The 22,786-nt window shown below is 38.3% G+C and overlaps 1 protein-coding gene, 1 long non-coding RNA gene and 1 other non-coding gene across 3 annotated transcripts in view; 2 read left to right on the top strand and 1 right to left on the bottom strand.

The window, feature by feature from the left end:
- Positions 1-679: 679 nt before the first annotated feature.
- On the bottom strand, positions 680-9,360 carry LOC116749220. Its single transcript, XR_004348541.1, has 4 exons — positions 9,292-9,360; positions 5,984-5,987; positions 5,361-5,368; positions 680-744 (listed from the first exon to the last, which is right to left on the bottom strand). It is a non-coding gene; the product is annotated as an uncharacterized LOC116749220 (long non-coding RNA).
- A 6,810-nt stretch (positions 9,361-16,170) lies between these two features.
- On the top strand, positions 16,171-16,243 carry TRNAV-CAC. The gene has a single exon. It is a non-coding gene; the product is annotated as a tRNA-Val (tRNA).
- A 6,329-nt stretch (positions 16,244-22,572) lies between these two features.
- CFAP126 (cilia and flagella associated protein 126) overlaps positions 22,573-22,786 on the top strand; it is a 29,839-nt gene continuing 29,625 nt past the window's right edge. Inside the window, exon 1 of the mRNA XM_032653294.1 lies at positions 22,573-22,618. Coding sequence (XP_032509185.1) covers positions 22,573-22,618 — 46 coding nt within the window. The remainder of the gene's footprint in view (positions 22,619-22,786) is intronic.

Genomic DNA, 22,786 nt, shown 5'->3' with positions numbered 1-22,786 from the left:
GGGCATTGTGGAATTACCTGAAGGACATCTTCAACCTTCACAGCCTCCGCTCAGGTGCTAATCAGCCTAGCAACTGGGTGTTCGACACTGCCCTTTGTTTCTCTTGAGAATTATGGCTGTGTGGGCCCTTTCTCCTCCCTCCAAAAGTGGGAGAAGGGGCTGGTGTCTGTCTGGCTTAATAATTAGTGCCAGGACTTGTAAAATAATGATGCCCGTTATGCCACGTGTCTGAGAGACCCCCATATAGGTACTGTGATATTTTGTTATAATAAGAAATACATACATATATATATATATATATATATATATATATATGTCTTTATTCCAGGCTCCTGGCCAGAGCTCCTAAAACCTTTGTAATTTCCTGAGAGATAAAAGTGCTAGGAGCATCTTTTGTTCTAATATTTGGTCTTTGACCTGGTTCTTGTCACAGAGCTCCTAAATCCCTTGGAATTTCCTGGATGATAGGAGCATCTTATGTTCTATTGAGGGAACTTTTGGTGGGCTCCTGGATAGCTTCAGAATGGGGCCTGGTCACCAGAAAGAACGTTATGATTAGAAGCTTGAAAATTTCAGCCCCCCGACTACTCCCCTACTTTCATCCTTTGGAGAAGTGCTGGAGATTGAGTTAATAACCAAGCATGCCTGACTATTTACAATAGCCAATACATGGAAGCAACCTAAATATCCATCAACAGATGACTGAATAAAGAAGATGCAGTGTATATACACAATGGAACACTTCTCAGCCATTAAATAGAATGAAATAATGCCATATGCAGCAACATGGATGAACCTAGAGATTGTCATACTGAGTGAAGTAAGTCAGAAAGAGAAAGATAAGTACCATATGATATCACTTATATATGGAATCTAAAATATGGCACAAATGAACTTATTTATGAAACAGAAACAGACTCACAGACACCGAGAACAAACTTTTGGCTACCAAAGGGGAAATGGGGTGGAGGAGGGATAAATTAGGAGTTTGGGATTAGCAGATACAAACTACTATATATAAAATAAACAACAAGCTCCTACTGTATAGCACAGGGAACTATATTCAATATCCTGTAATAAATCTTAATGGAAAAGAGTATGAAAAAGAATATGTACATATATGTATAAATGAATTACTTTGCTATACACCAGAAACCAACACAACAGAAACTATAGTAAATCAACTATACTTCAATTTAAAAAAATAACCAAGCATGCCTATTAGATGAGGCCTCCATAAAAATCCCTTAACTAGGGGGTTCAGAGAGCTTTCAAGCTGGTGAACACATGGAGGTGCCAGGAGGGTGGTCCACCTGGAGAGGACATCAAAGCTCTGAGCTCCTCCCCACATACTTTGCCCTATGCATCTCTTCCATCTGGCTGTTTCTGAGTTGCATCCTTTTATAATAAACTGATAATCTAGTAAGTAACCTGTTTTCCTGAATTCAGGGAGTCATTCTAGCAAATTATCAAACCTGAGAAGGGAGTTATGGGAGCCTCCAATTTATAACTGGTTCATCAGACACACAAGTGACAACCTGAACTTGCGAAAGGTATCTGAAATGGGGGGGGGGCAGTCTTGTGGGACTGAGCCCTTAACCTGTGGAGTCTGTGCTAACCACAGGTAGATAGTATCAGAATTCAATTGAATTTAGGACACCCAGCTGGTATCAGAGAACTGGTCAGTGGGGAAAAACCCACACATCTCTGTGTAGAGGAATAGAGGTTTTTGTGTTCAAATACTCTTATCCCAGCAGCTCAGAAACCATCCTTGCACATTTTAAAAATTGATTACCAACTTGCATAACATATTGCCTTTTGTTCTAGGGTATTTCAATGTCCCATCCTGTAGACTTGCCGTCCTGGATTAATTGATTATATAGTGCCAGACAAGATATTTCATTTCAGTTACAGTCAAACTAATCTACAAACAGGTGTAGTTCCCATTTTATTCAGCCCTTCGGGTCTGTGAAAGATATAAGTTATCAAAACAAACAAATTAAAAAGACAAACGTTGCATTGTATTAGAGCTTTAGAGAAAACAATCTATTATGAATCATTCTATTTCTATTGTAGATGAAAGATAAATCTTAAATCATTCATATACATACTAAGGTTAATCAGCCTTTTAAATGGGTTGAGTAAAGTCTGCCTGTTAAGAAAAGCTTACAGGAGATCCTTTACCATTATCTGATACCATTGTTTCAAACATCCCACTCTTGCAGAGAGGCTGCTACCTGTTCAGACTTCCCCAGACAGTGGCTTAAAAGGTCATGGTTGTGCACAATGCAGATTTTGTGGCTTCACACAAAAGGAGTCAGGGGCCATGATAAGAAGTGAGGGATAATGAGAACCAACTAGGAATAGGAAAAGCCTAAACACCCCTATTCACCTAATGTCTATACTCCTCCTTTTATACAAATGATATTATACCATATATATTTTTCTACACCTGCCTTATTCATTTAAATGATCTTCCTCATTCCTTTTTTGTGGCTGTATAGTATTCCACTGTGTAGATGTTCATAATTTATTTCACTAATTCTCTATTAATGGACATTTAGGTTGTTTCCAATCTTTTACTATTACAAAGAATTCTGCTTGAATAACCTGTACATGTATCATTTTGAAAATGTGCAGCTATATCTGGAGAATAAATTCATAGAAGAATTGCTAAGTGAAAAGAAATTGCATTTGTAATTTTTTTTTAATTAATTTATTTTTTTTATTTTGGCTGCGCCGGGTCTTAGTTGTGGCATGCGGACTCTCAGTTGCGGCACGAGGACCCTTAGTTGCAGCATGCATGTGGGATCTAGTTCCCTGACCAGGGATCGAACCCAGGCCCCCTGCATTGGGAGCATGGGGTCTTACCCACTGGACCACCAGGGAAGTCCCACATTTGTAATTTTTAAGGAATTGTATTTTGTTCATTTTTCCTTTTTACTGAGATTTAAAGTGCACTAACATTAAACTTCCAGTTTGATGAGTTTTTACATATGTATACGCCCGTGCAAGCACCACTCAGGTTAAGATATAGTACATTTCCAGCATCCTAGGTGCTTCTCTCCTACTCCTTCTCAATCTGTACTCCCCACCAGAGGGAGCCACTATTCTGACATTTATCACAATTAGTTCTTGAAATTTCATGTACATGAAAACACAGGGTAAGTTCTCTTTTGTGTATAGTTTCTTTCACTCACAAAATGATTATTAAATACATTCATATTGTTGAAGATATCAGTATATAGTTATGTTGTTGCTGTGAGTATTCCATTATATAAATATATCACAATTTATTTACCCAGTCTCCCAATAATGGACATTTGGGTATTTTTCCCAGTTTTAGATGATATTGGCACACCAGCCTTCTTTTGGTTAATGTCTGCATGGTATATTATTTTCTGTCCTTTTGCTTTCAACCAATCTGTGTTTTAATATTTAAAGTGTATTTTGTGTATTGTAAACAGCACATAGTTTCATTGTAGATTTGTTTATTTATCCAGTCTAACAATCTTTGTTTTCTAACTGGACTATATAGTCTATTTACATTTAACGTGATTACTCATATAGTTAAGTTTATCTTACTTTTTGCTTTCTACTTTCTCCATATGTTCTTTATTTCCTTATTATTCTTTCCTGTCTTCTCTTGTGTTAATTGTATGTTTTGTTATTCAACTTTATTTCCTCTATTAACTTTGTAATTATATCTTTTTGTATTATTCTTTTAGTGGTTATCCTAGAGATTACAAGAGGCACCCTTGATTTCTTTTAGCCTAACTTAAATTAGTATATTTACAACTTCATGAGCAATGCAGGAGTCTTTCAACAGTTCAATTCTATTTACCTTCCTGCCATTTCTGTTATTGTTGTCATATATTTCACTTCCTCATAGGTTATAACCCCCATAAAACATGGTTATCATTGTTACTTAAAACAGGCAATATTATTTCATATTTACATGCATTAGTTTGCCAGTGCTCTTCATTTTTTCTTATATATACATGTTTCTATGTGGAGACATTTTCCTTCATCCTGAAGAACTCCCCTCAGTCAGCTGGAAATATATTGTTCAGCTTTTGTTTGTCTGAAAATGTCTTTATTTTGCTTTCACATTAAGGATATTTTCACTGTTTATATAATTCTAGTATGGTAGGTGTTTCTTCTATTTTTCAGCATTTTAAACATGCTATTACATGCCTTCCACGGTTTCTGTTGGAAAAATCAGACATTGATATGGTATCCTTTTAAAAGTAATATCTTTTTTTTCCTATCTACTTTTATGATTTTTAACTTTTATTTTTAGTAATTTAACTTTGATATTTTTAGAAATTTAGTAATTTAACTAAAGAAAAAACCAAGATGTGGTTTTCTTTGTATTTGTCCTGTTTGGGATTCGCTGAATTCCCTGAATCTGGAGATTGAGTCATTCATCAGTTTTGGAAAGTTCTCAGTCTCTATCTCTACAAATATCACTTCTGTCCATTATCTTTCTTCTCTCCTTCTGGAACCAATTAAATGTTTCTGGTATAGTCTCTTCTCTCCCATGTTTTGCATGGTGTGTGCTTCAATTTGGATATTTTCTACTGACCTGTCTTTGAGTTCAATAATACCATCTTCTGTTGTGTTGTGTCCAGTTTGATGTTAAAGCCATCCAGAGAGTTCAGTTCTAGAAATCCATTTGCATCTCTGTATGGATTCTTACATCTCTATTGAAATTCTCCATCTTTTCATCTAATTTTTCATCTTTCCCTCTATTTTCTTTAAATAATAATAATAAATAATAATAATATTTAATAAATAATAATATAATAAAATAATATTTAATAAATAATAATATAATAATAAATAAAAATAATAAATAATAATTATTTTAAAGTTCTTATCTATAACCTTAAGCAATTGGCTTATCTTTTTTTTTTTGCGGTACGCGGGCCTCTCACTGTTGTGGCCTCTCCCGTTGCAGAACACAGGTTTTTCCAAATTATAGTTGGTGTCCGTGAAGTGGGATTTGCTAGAACCACCCTGACTCATGGAAACATGTGGTTTGGGAAGAGAAAGGATGAGAGGGTGGTGTATGAGGAATCTTTGATCCCTGGATGGCTACCTAGTCACCCATGGTATTAAACTGCAGCCACACTTCAATCATTTACTAAAGGTAAAAGTTGCCAATGGAATTTAGAGATGGGGATAATCTGACTCCTGAAGAGCTGACTCGTTGAGTAAGCAAGGAAATGCATAATAATAAGAAGCACAGTAAACATACAATCCCTTGGTCACTGTTATCTGTAAAAGCTAAAATAAAGAAAGTGCTGGGTCAAAACTTGATGCTCATCCAAACTCGGAGTTGGGTTGGTCTGAACTTCAGCCACTAACCTCAAACCTGCCCACAACGGGAAAAATTATACCGGGACAACATAAAGTACCTCTAAAGCCTCTGGTTAACAAGAAGGTAGTCAATGTGGGGGGAGGGCAAAACAAGAAATTACTGAAACCAGAGGGTATAGTGTGAATGGGGCCGTCTCTTATCAGTATCATCAGCTTCCTGAGGAAGCTTTATTAAAATGGGTGGTGAGAAGGGTTAATTTAGGGGCTGTGTCTTTGGTTTTGAATGCTGCAGAGTGGAAGAGCATGTTTACATTGATACAGGACCCACAGTTCACTACTGAACAATCACAGATGGCGTTACATGAGCCAGACACACAGGAGATTATTCCTGAGGGAACAGCAAGCCTAATGGACTGGATAAAAGCCACTGTAAAGTGTGTTTGTCCTGAGAAGGGAGACTGCCCAATTCCCCCTATAAATGCCAAATGGAGCACCCCAGATGAAGCAGTTGATATGCTTCGCACGTAAGCCATATGCGATTGGTTTTATGTTTACGGGATATTCACCTGCTGAACATGCCTGTTTATGCAAGTTATGGTAAGTGCTGTAACTAAGGGTGCCCCTGTTGCATGGACACCCCATATGACATGACTCTTACAAAACTTAATAAGAATCCAAGAAGCCTTATCAGATTTGCTGTCTCAGCTTCCTTGTGTGGGTCTTACTGAAACCAAGGGCATTAAAATAATTAAAAAGAAAATGGAGAAAGACAGTGAGGAGAGTCAAAGAACTCTCCAGCTCTCTCCAGCAGGGTGGAAATCTTTAGATGGCTATTAAGAAATGGGATGAATATGGTAGACATTGATGGTGTTGAAACAGAAGTGCTGATGCGGCACTATAGAAGGTTGGGTGGATCAAGGGAACCCCTTGCTGGTTCCCCAACATCAAAAGGCCCCAAACAACTCTGCTCCATTTACCCCAGTTTAGAGGAATTTTTAAAGCCAGAAGGCAAAGATTTTGATGAGAAACCCCACTCAGAATCGCCTGGGTCTGTGATCAAGCAGATTAATCAAGTTAAAAACTGACAAAAAGGGCCAGGGTCCCGTGGCTCAACCCTTCACTGGAGACCCAAAGCCTTTTGCACAAGAGTGGGTAAAATGGTCAAGGGGTGGAAAAGAGAAGTTCCCAGGACCCCTTGATACAGGATCCCCACACACTATGGTACCAAAATCTATTGGTGAAACCCTGATATGGTCTACAGTTAGACTGGGAGAACATAAAAACGTGAGTGCTGATAAGATTATAAAAGTGGAAATGTTTAAATAAGATTCATGTAAAGTTGCGTCTCCTTTACGTGAATGTTTCCTGGAAATGGATATTATGTCTGGCTGGGGAACACTTCCTCTACCTAGTATTGTAAGACCAAAACCTGTTGATGGACTCCTACTGGAGGCTACAGTTAGGAGTGTAGGGGTTAATGGAATTGCCGGAAAAGTTTGTAGGAGAATTGGTATGTTTGAACAGGTTTTATGTGAAGCGGTTGTGTCTTCTACCTGATTGTACTATGGGGGTGGACACTGTATCTGACTGGGAAACCGTTTCCCTACCTAATATTGTAAAACAGAAGGCATGTAAATCTGGGCTTCAAGCAATGTTAATTAGACACACTAACTGGGAGTCAGAGTGTGCTTACACTCAAAATGAGAGGGACTAAAGGAGTGTCCCCACTAGACAGATTTCTCTGTTTTACTGGTGGATCTGGGGGATGGGGGTGGGGAAGGATGGAGTATTCTTTCTTCCCCACATCATCTCAACTTTTTTGTCCCCCCTACCTGATGCAGTGGTCACAGGACCAGGGCTACAACTAGGGCTGAAAATAGGGATGATTCCTAAGCAAAAAGTGCAACTGTGTTTCTGATCTTTATGTCATAATTCCTAAGGGCCTGATGGGGCAGGATATGCCTTCATACCATCTGATAAAATTGGGGCTAACAGTGAATGCAGCTATATTGCCTTCTGGTTAAGATAGCCCACTAGCTCTGCACCTATGTAACCTTACCTTATCTGAATAGAAGTGGACTGATGGGGAGGCACATGCTAGACTATTATTACTGCCTGCAATATAGACCAGCACAGTGGCTGAACCTAATCCCTTCCAAAGGTAAAAGAATTTGGGTATAAATGGAGAGAAGGAGGAATAGTAGTAGCTAACAGTAAAGTTATGAGTAAATGACTTATGTAATAAGGCAAAAATCCAATATTATATTAACACCTTGAAAGAGGCTCAGAGCAAGAAATGATATCACCTCAGCTCAATTATATCAGATGCCTGAAAGGGTGAAGCCACATATTTGCTGAGGCCACGCCTGTTTCTGGAACTTGACAAGATGGAATGAAAGCCTGCAAACCTGAGTGGGCTTGTCCCAGCAGACATTCTCCTACAATATGATGATGGACAGGAATGATTATTAATGACTGCTGGGGATTCTAGTAATGTGTCAGTACCTTTGAACTTGTGTATCATTTTGCTGGGAGGGGTCTGTGGCCAGAGACCAGGAGTGGTGGGCTGTGAGAGAAGAGAAAATAGAAAAAAAAAAAAAATATATATATATATATATATATATATGTCTCTGCCCCGACTCCTGGCACAGAATTCCTAAAACCCTTGTAATTTCCTAAGTGATAAGAGCAGTAGGAGAACCTTTTGTTCTAAGGAGGCAACTCTGGGTGGGCTCCTGCATGACTACTAAATGGGGGCTGGTCACAAGAAAGACTAGCCATGATTAAAACCTTGGAATTTTCAGCCCCATCCATCAGAGAGGGAACAGAACTGAAATGGAGTTAATGATTGATCATGCCTATGTGATGAACCCTCCATAAAATTCCAAAAGCATGGGGGTCTGGAGAGCTTCCAGGTTGGTGAATATATCTACACTGAGAGGTTGATGCACCCCAACTCTACAGAGACAGAAGCTCCTGCATGAGGTGAACCTCCCAGACCTTGCCTATGTATTTCTTTATCTGGCTGTCCATCTGTATCCTTTATCATATTCTTTAATAAATTGATGCAATTGATACAAGTAAGTGTTTCCCTGAGTTCTGTGAGCTGCTCTAGCAAATTAATCCAACCTGATGAGGGGATCATTGGAACCCCCAATCTATAACTCGTGGGTCAGAAGACATGACACCTCAAAACTCCTAGAAAGAACATAGCAAAATATTCTCTGACATAAATCGTAGCAATATTTTCTTAGGTCAGAATCCCAAAACAATAGAAATAAATGCAAAAATAAACAAATTGGACCTAATCAAACTTATAAACTTTTGCACAGCAAAGGAAACCATAAACAAAATGAAAAGAACATATAGGCTGGGAGAAAATATTTGCAAACAATGTGAACGACAAGGGCTTAATTTCCAAAATATACTAACAACTCATACAACTCAATAACAGCAACAACGAAAAGTAAAAAAAAATGGGCAGAAGACCTAAATAGACATTTTTCCAAAGAAAACATACAGATGGCCAATAGGTACATGAAAAGATGCTCATCATCACTAATTATTAGAGAAATACAAATCAAAACTACAATGAGGTATCACCTCACACTGGTCAGAATGGCCATCATCAAAAAGTCTATAAATAATAAATGCTGGGGAGGGTGTGGAGAAAAGGGAACCCTCCTACACTGTTGGTGGGAATGTAAATTGGTGCAGCCACTATGAAAACAGTATGGAGGTTCCTTAAAAAATGAAAAATAGAGTTACCATATGATCCAGCAATCTCATTCCTGGGCATATACTGGGAAAAGATGAAAGCTCTAATTCAAAAAGATACATGCACCTCCATGTTCATAGCAGCACTATTTGCAATAGCCAAGATGTGGAAAAAACCCAAGTGTCCCTTGACAGAGGATTGACTTAAGATGTGGCATGTATGTACCATAGAATATTACTCAGCCATACAGAATGAAATAATGCCATTTGCAGCAACATGGATAGACCTAGAGATTATCATAGTAAGTCAGAGAAAGACAAATATTATATGATATCACTTATATGTGAAATTTTAAAAATAGTACAAATGAACTTATTTACAAAACAGAAACAAACTCACAGACATTGAAAACAAACTTATGGTTACCAAAGGGGAAGGGGGGGTGGATATATTAGGAGTATGGGATTAACAGATGCACACTACCATATATAAAATAGATAAACAACTAGGATTTACCGTATAGCATAAGGACTATATTCAATATCTTGTAATGGAAAAGACTCAGAAAAAAAAGAATATAGGTATATACATATATATGTAGAATCATATGTAGAATAGCTTTGCTGTACATCTGAAATTAACACAATATTGTAAATCGACTATACTTTAATTTAGAGGGAGAGAGAGAGAGAGGGCAGACAGCAGAAGCAAGAAGAACTACAATCCTGTGGCCTGTGGAACAAAAACCACATTCACAGAAAGAGAGACAAGATGAAAAGGCAGAGGATTATGTACCAGCTGAAGAAAAAAGATAAAACCCCAGAAAAACAACTAAAATGAAGTGGAGATAGGCAACCTTCCAGAAAAAGAATTCAGAATAATGACAGTGAAGATGATCCAAGACCTCAGAAAAAGAAGGGAGGCAAAGATCGAGAATATGCAAGAAATGTTTAACAAAGACCTAGAAGAATTAAAGAACAAACACCTAGAAGAGTTAGAGAACAAACAAACAGAGATGAACAATACAGTAAATGAACTAAAAAATACACTAGAAGGAATCAATAGCAGAATAACTGAGGCAGAAGAACACATAAGTGACCTGGAAGACAGAATGGTGGAATTCACTGCCATGGAACAGAGTAAAGAACAAAGAATGAGGGCTTCCCTGGTGGCACAGTGGTTAAGAATCCTCCTGCCAATGCAGAGGACATGAGTTTGAGCCCTGGTCAGGGAAGATCCCACGTGCCGCAGAGCAAGTAAGCCCATGCGCCACAACTACAGAGCCTGCACTCTAGAGCCTGTGAGCCACAACTACTGGGCCTGCGTTCTAGAGCCCCCGAGCCACAACTACTGAAGCCCGTGTGCCTAGAGCCTGTGCTCCACAACAAGAGAAGCCACTGAGGTGAGAAGCCCATAAACCACAATGAAGAGTAGCCTCTGCTCGACGCAACTAAAGAAAGCCCACGTGCAGCAACAAAGACCCAACGCAACCAAAATAAATAAATAAATTTATTTAAAGAATGAAAAGAAGAGAAGACGGCCTAAGAGATCTCTGGGACAACATTAAACACACCAACATTCTCATTATAGGGTCCCAGAAGGAGAAGAGAGAGAGAAAGGACCAGAGAAAATATTTGAAGAGATTATAGTTGAAAACTTCCCTAACATAGGAAAGGAAATAGCCACCCAAGTCCAGGAAGCGCAGAGTCCCAGGCAGGATAAACCCAAGGAGAAACATTCTGAGACACATAGTAATCAAGTTGACAAAAATTAAAGACAAAGAAAAATTATCAAAAGCAACAAGGAAAAAACGACAAATAACATACAAGGGAACTTCCATAATGTTAACAGCTGATTTCTCAGTAGAAACTCTGCAAGCCAGAAAGGAGTGGCACGGTATATTTAAAGTGATGAAAGGGAAGAACCTACAACCAAGATTACTCTAGCCGGCAAGGATCTCATTCCGAGTCGATAGAGAAATCAAAAGCTTTACAAACAAGCAAAAGCTCAGAGAATTCAGCACCACCAAACCAGCTCTACAAAAAATGCTAAAGGAACTTCCCTAAGAGGGAAACACAGAGAAGAAAAGGACCTACAAAAACAAATGCAAAACAATTAAGAAAATGGTAATAGGAACATACATATTGATAATACCTTAAATGTGAATGGATTAAATGCTCCAGCCAAAAGACACAGGCTCACTGAATGTATACAAAAACAAGACCCATATATATGATGTCTACAAGAGACCCACTTCAGACCTAGGGACACATACAGACTGAAAGTGAGGGGATGGAAAAAGATATTCCATGCAAATGGAAATCAAAAGAAAGCTGGAGTAGCAATACTCATAGCAGATAAAATGGACTTTAAAATAAAGAATGTTACAAGAGACAAGGAAGGACACTACATAATGATCAAGGGATCAATACAAGAAGAAGATATAACAATTATAAATATATATGCACCCAACATAAGAACACCTCAATACATAAGGCAAATGCTAACAGCTATAAAAGAGGAAATGAACAGTAACACAATAATAGTGGGAGACTTTAACACCTCACTTACACCAATGGACAGATCATCCAGAAAGAAAATTAATAAGGAAACACAAGCTTTAAATGACACAATAGACCAGATAGATTTAATTGATATTTATAGGACATTCCATCCCAAAACAGCAGATTACACTTTCTTCTCAAGTGCACACAGAATATTCTCCTGGATAGATCAAATCTTGGGTCACAGATTAAGCCTTGGTAAATTTAAGAAAATTGAAATCATATCAAGCATCTTTTCCGACTCAATGCCATGACATTAGAAATAAATTACAGGGAAAAAAACGTAAAAAACACAAACACATGGAGGCTAAAGAATATGTTACTAGCTAACCAAGAGACCATTGAAGAAATCAAAGACGAAATCAAAAAATACCTAGAGACAAATGACAATGAAAACATGACGATCCAAAAGCTATGGGAAGCAGCAAAAGCAGTTCTAAGAGGGACGTTTATAGCAGTATGAGCCTACCTCAAGACACATCTCAAATAAACAATCTAACCTTAAACCTAAAGGAACTAGAGAAAGAAGAGCAAATAAAACCAAAATTAGTAGAAGGAAAGAAATCATAAAGATCAGTGCAGAAATAAATGAAACAGAAACAAAGAAAACAATAGCAAAGATCAATAACACTAAAAGCTGGTTCTTTGAGAAGATAAACAAAATTGATAAACCTTTAGCCAGACTCATCAGGAAAAAGGGAGAGGACTCAAATTAATAAAATTAGAAATGAAAAAGGAGAAGTTACAATGGACACTGCAGAAATACAAAGCATCCTAACAGACTACTACCATCAAATCTATGCCAATAAAATGGACAACCTGGAAGAAATGGACAAATTCTTAGAAAGGTATAATCTTCCAAGACTGAACCAGGAAGAAATAGAAAATATGAACAGACCAATCACAAGTAATAAAGTTGAAACTGATAAAAAATCTTCCAACAAACAAAAATCCAGGACCAGATGGCTTCACAAGTGAATTCTATCAAACATTTAGAGAAGAGCTAACACCCATCCTTCTCAAACTCTTCCAAAAAATTGCAGGGAAGGAACACTCCCAAACTCATTCTACAAGGCTATCACCCTGATACCAAAACCAGACAAAGATATAAAAAAAGAAAATTACAGACCCGTATCACTGATGAATATAGATGCAAAAATCCTCAACAAAATACTAGCAAACAGAATCCAACAACACGTTTAAAGGATCACACACCACGATCAAGCAGGATTTATCCCAGGGATGCAAGGATTCTTCAATATATGCAAATCAATCAATGTGATAAGCCATATTAACAAATTGAAGAATAAAAACCACGTGATCATCTCAATAGATGCAGAAAAAGCTTTTGACAAAATTCAATACCCATTCATGATAAAAACTCTCCAGGAAGTGGGCATAGAGGAAACCTACCTCAACATAATAAAGGCCATATATGACAAACCCACAGCAAACATCACTCTCAAGGGTGAAAACTGAAAGCATTTCCTCTAAGATCAGGAACAAGACAAGGATGTCCACTCTCACCACTATTATTCAACATAGTTTTGGAAGTCCTAGCCACGGCAGTCAGAGAAGAAAAAGAAATAAAAGGAATCCAAATTGTAAAAGAAGAAGTAAAACAGTCACTGTTTGCAGGTGACATGATACTATATATAGATAATCCTAAAGATGCCACCAGAAAACTACTAGAGCTAATCAATGAATCTGGTAAAGTTGCAGGATACAAGATTAATGCACAGAAATCTCTTTCATTCCTATACACTAACAACAAAAGATCAGAAAGAGAAATCAAGGAAACAATCCCATTCACCATTGCAAAAAAAAAGAATAAAATACCTAGGAATAAACCTACCTAAGGAGGTAAAAGACCTGTACTCAGAAAACTATGACACTCATGAAAGAAATCAAAGATGACACAAACTGATGGAAAGATATACCACATTCTTGGATTAGAAGAATCAATATTGTGAAAATGACTATTCTACCCAAAGCAATCTACAGATCCAATGCAATCCCTATCAAATTACCAATGGCATTTTTTACAGAGCTAGAACAAAAAGTCTTAAAATTTGTACAGAGACAAAAAAGACCCCGAATAATCAAAGCAATCTTGAGGGGAAAAAAAATGGAGCTGGAGAAATCAGACTCCCTGACTTCAGACTATACTACAATGCTACAGTGATCAAGACAATATGGTACTGGCACAAAAACAGAAATATAGATCAATGGAACAGGATAGAAAGCCCAGAGATAAACCCACACACTTATGGTCAACTAAGCTATGACAAAGGAGGCAAGGATATACAATCGAGAAAAGACAGTCTCTTCAATAAGTGGTGCTGGGAACACTGGACAGCTACATGTAAAAAATGAAATTAGAGGGCTTCCCTGGTGGCGCAGTGGTTGAGAGTCCGCCTGCCGATGCAGGGGACACGGGTTCGTGCCCCGGTCTGGGAAGATCCCACATGCCGCGGAGCGGCTGGGCCCGCCCATGAGCCATGGCCGCTGAGCCTGCACGTCCGGAGCCTGTGCTCCGCAACGGGAGAGGCCACAGCAGTGAGAGGCCCGCGTACTGCCAAAAAAAAAAAAAAAAAAATGAAATTAGAACATTCCCTAACACCATACACAAAAATAAAATGGATTAAAGACCTAAATGTAAGACCGGACACTATTAAACTCTTAGAGGAAAACATAGGAAGAACACTCTTTGACATAAATCACAGCAAGATCTTTTTTGACCAGCCTCCTAGAGTAAAAACAAAAATAAACAAATGAAAAAATAAAAATAAACAAGTGGGACCTAATGAAACTTAAAAGCTTTTGCACAGCAAAGGAAACTATAAACAAGATGAAAAGACAACCCTCAAAATGGGAGAAAATATTTGCAATGGACGAAGGATTAATCTCCAAAATATATAAACAGCTCATGCAGCTCAATATTAAAAAACAAACAACCCAATCAAAAAATGGGCAGAAGACCTAAATAGACATTTGTCCAAATAAGACATACAGATGGCCAAGAGGCACATGAAAAGCTGCTCAATTATTAGATAAATGCAAATCAAATTACAATGAGGTATCACCTCACACCAGTTAGAATGGGCATCATCAGAAAATCTACAAATAACAAATGCTGGAGAGGGTGTGGAGAAAAGGGAACCCTCTTGCACTGTTGGTGGGAATGTAAATTGATACAGCCACTATGGAGAACAGTATGGAGGTTCCTTACAAAACTAGAAATAGAATTACCATATGACCCAGCAAACCCACTACTGGGCATATACCCAGAGAAAACCATAATTCAAAAAGACGCATGCACCCCAATGTTCATTGCAGCACTATTTACAATAGCCAGGTAATGGAAGCAACCTAAATGCCCATTGACAGATGAATGGATAAAGATGTGGTACATATATAGAATGGAATATTACTCAGCAATAAAAAGGAATGGAATTGAGTCATTTGTAGAGACGTGGATGGACCTACAGACTGTCATACAGAGTGAAGTAAGTCAGAAAGAGAAAAACAAATATCGTATATTAATGCATATGTGTGGAATCTAGAAATATGGTACAGATGAACCAGTATGCAAGGCAGAAATAAAGACACATGTAGAGAACAAATGTATGGACACCAAATGGGGGGTGGGGGGCAGTGTGTGTGTGATGAATTGGGAGATTAGCATTGACATATATACTAGTATGTATATGTATAAAATAGATAATAAGAGCCTGCTGTAAATAAAATAAAATTAAAAAAAAAAAGTTCAGGTGATAACTTGGGCTTGAGACTGGCGTATGAAGGGGGTGAGGGCACTCTTGTACGACTGAGCCTTTAATCTAATCTCCAAGTAGATAGTGTCAGAATTCAGTTAAACTGTGGAACACCTAGGTGGTGTCAGAGACAGAGAATTGCTTGGTGTGGGGCAAAAACCTCCACACACTTGGTGACAAGAAGTGAAGTGCTGGTGTGAGTAGTAAAGGGAAGAAAGACGTAGGAAGGAGAAAACAGTTTTTCCATTACAATTGCTTTCTAAAGTACGTACTGGGCAAACTTAAGGTGTATATTTGTTTCACATATGAGCTGGTTTTCCTTATCTTGGCCGAGTCTGCCACCTAAGTCTCTTCCTACCTGTAGTTACCGCACCATTTTTCTCCAGTCTCGGAACACGGGACACGCACTAAGTGCCAGAGGGTGACCTTACCCCAGGGTGCTCCGGCTCCCCGCCAAGCGTTCCTCCGGGACCTGCAGGATCCGGAAAACTGCACGACGAGCCCTTGAGGAAGACTGGAGCTTTGGCCCACAGACTCAGGCTTTCAACAGCAACGACACTGGCTGGAGCTCCACTTGTGCTGGAAGTTTCCTGATGAGGCACCATCGAGTTCACCTGGTGCTGTAACCATGATACCGGGCGCGCCTCCGGGCCTTGCCTGCCACTTTCCAGGCCTCTGGGTGAGCCTAGGCTGTGGTCGACCCGCCCCAGCACTTTTCTCACCGGCGGGGACACAGTGACGAGCTGCTACATTTCAAGACTAGTTTTTGAAGAAGCGGCTATCGACTGTTTCCGTAGTGTAGTGGTTATCACGTTCGCCTCACACGCGAAAGGTCCCCGGTTCGAAACCGGGCGGAAACAACGCACGTACTTTTTTTTTTTTTTTTTCTCCGCTGGTTGAGCACTGACCCCCGCGGCGGTCCTCCAGTTTTTCTCTTATCTTTTCTGACACCAGAAACGTAAAGCACTTTTGGTCACTCGAATGAAGTCATCAGTTCCGATCCGGATCCCCAGAACCAAGTTCTGGTTCAGGGCGGTGCCCTGAAACTCAGGCTGGTCCCTTATTCAAACTCTGCTCAGACTCCTTCTTCTTCAGCTGGGTCTGCAGGGGGCTGTCTCCTCCAGAGAATTTGCAAACCTGTTATCAAGACCCAGCTGTGTGCCTAGCATTATCTCGCTTTAAGCTGAAGGGCGGGTATCTTTACCCTGCAGTCCAGATTAATGAATGGAACATAGTTCCAGAGCTAGTATTACAAGTCGCTCTGCTCTCTGCCCCCAACAAACGTGCCTATTTCTTCGTTCGATTTAAGCTGTCCCCATGCATTCAGTTCTAAGTTCCCAGTCATGGAGATTCTTTCTCCCTCCCTCCTCTGAGTCTTTCCCCACAGGGAATCCTAAGGCCCTAAGCCCTTGGTTCTGAATCAGGTGAAAACAATGTATATTTTCTTTTAATTAAGTTATTTTCACACACACACACACACACACACACACACACACGGCAGTTTGCACAGACACTTCTCCAAGGAAGATAGGCGGATAGCAAATAATCATATCTAAAGATGTTCTACATCATTAATCATTAGGGAAATGCAAAATTAAAACACGAGATATCATACACATGTATTAGAATGCCTATCATACCAGGTGCCCAGGATGTGGAAGAACTGGAACACTCATACACTGATGGGGGGTGGGGGGATGTAAAATGTTACATCCACTTTGGAAAACAGTTTAACAGTTTCTTTGAAAGTTAAACTACTACTATAGACTCAGCCATTCTAATCCTAGGTACTTCCAAGAGAAAATTAAGTGTATGCTCATAGAAAGACTTGTACACGAATACTCATAGTAGCTTTATTTGTAACAGACCAAAGCTGGAAACAACCCAAACGTCACCCAACAGGTGAAGATAAATTATGGTTACATCCATACAATGGAATGCTGCTCAGCAAAAAAAAAAAAAAATATATATATATATATAATTACTATTATGCTGGGTGAAAGAAGCCCAGTCAAAAAGAGTGTTATATGACTCCACTTATATAAAATTGTAGAAAATGAAAACTATAATGACAAAAAGCAGATCAGTGATTGCTTGGTAAGTGGAAGGAGAATGGCAGGCAATAAGGATTAGAAAGGGAAAATTGGGGGGACAATGGATATGTTCACTATCTTAATTGTGACAGGGCTGCATGATGACTTTCATTGGCCCTAGACACTTTGACCTTCCTGGGACTCTTCATAAAAAATGTTTAAATGTTAAAAATCTTTTCTTTAATTTAAAATTTATATGTATTAATATAGTTCATTTATATATAACATAATATATAACTGAATATAATATACCATTATATATAATATGACTTAAATATATAATTTATTAATATATTTTACAGCTGCATTGGTATAAAGATGAAGGTATTAATATTATATAAAATCATTTGTAAAATTTCATTTTGAATTTAAATGATTTTTTAATAAAATTAAGGCATTTTGGATTTAAAATAAGTTGAAATATTTTTGTAGTGTATGCCTACCGTGCCTAATGGGCAAGTTGGCTCCCCATTGTGAGGATGATTTCATAGAGTGATACACTTGCCAAAACTTAACCTGTACATTTTGAATATGTCCAATTTACTGTATGTCAGTTACGCCCTAATACAGCTGTTAACATTTGTTTTAATATTTCTCAGAAAAAAATAAACATGTATTTGAAGTCTGTTCTGGATATTCATACAAATACATATTTTTAAGTTTCTTATTAAAATTTTTGTATGAAACTAAAATATGTATTCACAACATTCAATAATTTGGGGATGGACCTCAGGTACAGTGTTAATCTCAATTCATTGCCCTCGATCCACATGGATGGGTGCAAGACTCTTCTCTTGCTTTATTTATTTTTGTCTTAATTTATTACTTTCTTTTATCCCTATTTCCTACTTTCACCCCCTCTCTAATGTGTTTGATATGTATTTTGAATTTGTATGTATCCTTGTAGACTGTGTAGTTGTTTTGTGTGTAATTGTTTCCTAATTTTGTGTATGTTCTTCACTCAGCATTGTGACTTTGGGTTCTACCCAAGTTTCTGTGTGTACATTTACTCCTTTGCTTCTGACTGCTGTAAATAATTTCATAGTGGGCACCCACCCATTTTACTTTTCTTTCCCCCACGATAGATGCTAGGTTGTTACCCACTCCAAGATATGACAAACAATGCCATCATACATTTTATTAAACAAATATTTATAGAGTACCTACTAAGTTCCAGGTACTGTTCTAACCTCCAGGGATTCATTAACTACAAAAACAGACTGAACCAAATCCCTGCCCACATGTAGTTTACATTCTAGTGGGTGAGGCAAATGATAACAAGATAAAATATATGATAAGTTTTTTTTTTTTTTTTGCGGTACGCGGGCCTCTCACTGTTGCGACCTCTCCCGCTGCGGAGCACAGGCTCCGGACGCGCAAGCTCAGCCGCTCCGCGGCATGTGGGATCTTCCCGGGCCGGGACACGAACCCTCATCCACTGCATCCGCAAGCGGACTCTCAACCACTGCACCACCAGGTCTTTTTCTTTTTCTTTTTTTTTTTTAATAATCTTTATCGGAGTATAATTGCTTCACAATACTGTGTTAGTTTCTGTTGTACAACAAAGTGAATCAGCCATATTCATACATATATCCCCATTCCCCTCCCTCTTGAGCCTCCCTCCCACCCTCCCTATCCCACCTCTCTAGGTCATCGCAAAGCACCGAGCTGATCTCCCTGTGCTATGCTGCTGCCTCCCACTAGCTATCTATTTTTACATTTGGTAGTGTATATGTCGATGCTACTCTCACTTCGCCCCAGCTTCCCCCTCCCCCGCCCCCCATGTCCTCAAGTCCATTCTCCATGTCTACGTCTTTATTCCTGCCCCACCACTAGGTTCATCAGTACCACTTTTTTTCTTTTTTACCTTCCATATATATGTGTTAGCATACGGTATTTGTTTCTCTCTTTCTGACTTACTTCACTCTGTATGACAGACTCTAGGTCTATCCACCTCACTACAAATAACTCAACTTCGTTTCTTTTTATGGCTGAGTAACATTCCATTGTATATATGTGTCACATCTTTATCCATTCATCTGTCGATGGACATTTAGGTTGCTTCCATGTCCTGGCTATTGTAAATAGAGCTGCAATGAACATTGTGGTACATGACTCTTTTTGAATTCTGGTTTTCTCAGGGTGTATGCCCAGTAGTGGGATTGCTGGGTCGTATGGTAGTTCTATTTTTAGTTTTTTAAGGAACCACCATACTGTTCTCCATAGTGGTTGTATCAATTTACAGTGCAGGAGGGTTCCCTTTTCATCACACCCTTTCCAGCATTTATTGTTTCTAGATTTTTTTTGATAATGGCCATTTTGATTGGTGTGAGGTGATACCTCATTGGAGTTTCGAGTTGCATTTCTCTAATAACTAGTGATGTTGAGCATCTTTTCATGTGCCTCTTGGCATCTGTATGTCTTCTTTGGTGAAATGTCTATTTAGGTCTTTCGTCCATTTTTTAATTGGGCTGTTTGTTTTTCTGATATTGAGCTCCATGAGCTGTTTGTATATTTTGGAGATTAATCCTTTGTCTGTTGTTTCATTTGCAAATATTTTCTCCCATTCTGAGGGTTGTCTTCTTGTCTTGTTTATAGTTTCCTTTGCTGTGCAAAAGCTTTTAAGTTTCATTAGGTCCCATTTTTGTTTTTATTTTCACTACTCTAGGAGGCTGGTCAAAAAGATCTTGCTGTGATTTATGTCATAGAGTGTTCTTCCTAGTTTCCCTCTAAGAGCTTTACAGTGTCTGGTTTTACATTTAGGTCTTTAATCCATTTGGAGTTTATTTTTGTGTTAGGTAGTGTTCTAATTTCATTCTTTTACATGTAGCTGTCCAGTTTTCCCAGCACCACTTATTAAAGAGGCTGTTTTTTCTCCATTGTTCTTGCCTCGTTTGTCATAAATTAAGACCACATGTTTCTTTGAGGACCAGGAAAAACTGTTACAGCTTGGCTGGGAAGTTCTGATTCATGCGCCATATTCACCAGACACTGCACCTTTGGATGTCCATTTATTTCAGTCCTTACAAAATTCTTTTAATAGGGCTTCCCTGGTGGTGCAGTGGTTGAGAGTCCGCCTGCCGATGGAGGAGACACGGGTTTGTGCCCCAATCTGGGAAGATCCCACTGGGCCCGTGAGCCATGGCCACTGAGCCCGTGAGCCATGGCCACTGAGCCTGCGCGTCCGGAGCCTGTGCTCCGCAATGGGAGAGGCCACAACAGTGAGAGGCCCGCGTACCACAAAAATAAAAAAAAAAATTCTTTTAACAGAAAAAATTTCAATTCCCTGGAAGACTGTAAAAGGCACTTGGAACAGTTCTTTGCTCAAAAAGATAAAAAATTTTGGGAGGATGGAATTATGAAGTTGCCTGGAAAATGGCAGAAGGTAGTGGAACAAAATGGTGTATACATTGATCAATAAAGTTCTTGGTGAAAATAAAAATTTTTGGCCAACCCAATACTTTGTCAAAAGTTCAGAAACAGCAGAAGTAAAACCAATGAATCACTGAAGTAGTAAAAGTTTATTGTGCACACAACAAAAAGAAAGTTCACAAACCAGGCGCACTCACTCCAAACGTGGAGGAAAACTCAGGGCTATAGAGTCGTCCCTCCATATCTCTGGGGGATTGGTTCCACGACCTCTACTCATACACCAAAATCCTTGAACACTGAAGTCCCTTATATAAAATGGTGTAGTATTTGCCTCTAACCTACTAAGGTCCTCCCATTTACTTTAATTAATCTCTAGATTACTTATGATAACTAATACAATGTAAATGCTATGTAAATAGCTGTAAATACAATATAAATTCCATGTAAATAGTTGCTGGCTTGCGAGAAATTCTAGTTTTGCTTTTTAGAACTTTCTGAAATTTTTTTTCCAAATATTTTTGATTCTTGGTTGGTTGAGCCCAAGAATGTGGAAGCCAGGAATAGGAAGGGCCAACTGTATTGTTACAAAGCAGCTTGTATTCGTGAGGAGGCAGTGACTGCTTATTATTCACAGTGATTGGTTACAATATTAGAATTTTCTTAAGTGATAGGGAATTGGTTAGTGGTTACCTCATATCAATTTTGGCGAAGAGTTTAAGTTGTACCTATGATTTCCAGAGGCATGAGCAAGAAGTGACCAAGGTCAAATTAGTCTCCCTTGCTTTGCAAAATAAGCTAAATTAAGCTTTGCTGTATGACTAAACTGGTTTTGTCTGCTCAGGGAATTTTCAAAGCCAGTCTTCATTTGTTTGTTGTTTTAATGATTTTTCTCCCCTTCCAGTTTTATTGAGATATAATTGACATACAGCACAGTGTAAGTTTAAGGTGTACAACATAATGATTTGACTTATATACATCACGAAATGATTACCGTAATTAGTTTAGTGAACATCCATTACCTCATATAGACACAAAATAAGATAACATTAAAAAAATTTTTTCCCTTGTGATGAGAACTCTTAGAATTTACTCTCTTAAATAAGTTTGATATATAACATACAGCAGTGTTAATTACATTTATCATATTGTACATTATGTCCCTAGTACTTAGTTAACTTATAACTGGAAGTTTGTACCTTTTGACCACCTTCATCCAATCTGCTTCTCCCCAGACCTTGCCTCTGGTAACCATAAATCTGATCTCTTTTTCTATTAGTATGTTCGTTTGTTTTTGAGGTATATTTGATCTATACAAAACTATGTTAGTTCCTGATGCACAGCATAGTGATTTGATATTTCTATACATTTCAAAATGATTACCATCTATCACCATACAAAGATATTACATTATTATTGACTATATTCCCCACACTGTATATTTCGTACTCCTAACTCATTTACTTTGTAACTGGAAGTTTGCACCACTTAACTTCCCTCACCTATTTCTCTCCTCTCCCACCCCTCCCCTATTTCTCTCCTCTCCCACCCCTCCCCTCTGGCAACCACCTGCTTGTTCTCTGTATTAACTTTCTTAGTGTGTGGATTTATTTTTATTACTTTTATATATCACCTATTCAAAAACTATCAAATGTTTTTAAGATGAAAAAAATACCATTAAGACTAAATAGAAACGAGAAGTGTATGTGACCTAACTTTAAGTGAAAATGTCAGTGGACATTTTTCTGGAGTGGGCAGACGAATTCAAACATGGTAAAAAAAAAAAAGACGTAATATGAGAAAAGAGTAATCTAGTTAGGCAAAGACGAGATTATAAGTTTTCATTAAAAAGACAAAGAAGATATGGACACATTAACTAAACAATAAAAAACGCGAATATCTCCAAAAATTAATTCGTCGCGTGATTTCGCCTGCTTACTC

Source organism: Phocoena sinus, chromosome 1 (assembly GCF_008692025.1).
Source record: "Phocoena sinus isolate mPhoSin1 chromosome 1, mPhoSin1.pri, whole genome shotgun sequence".
Lineage (NCBI taxonomy): Eukaryota > Metazoa > Chordata > Mammalia > Artiodactyla > Phocoenidae > Phocoena > Phocoena sinus.
Note: the sequence above shows the minus strand (reverse complement) of the source record. Positions and strands in the feature narration are given on the sequence as shown.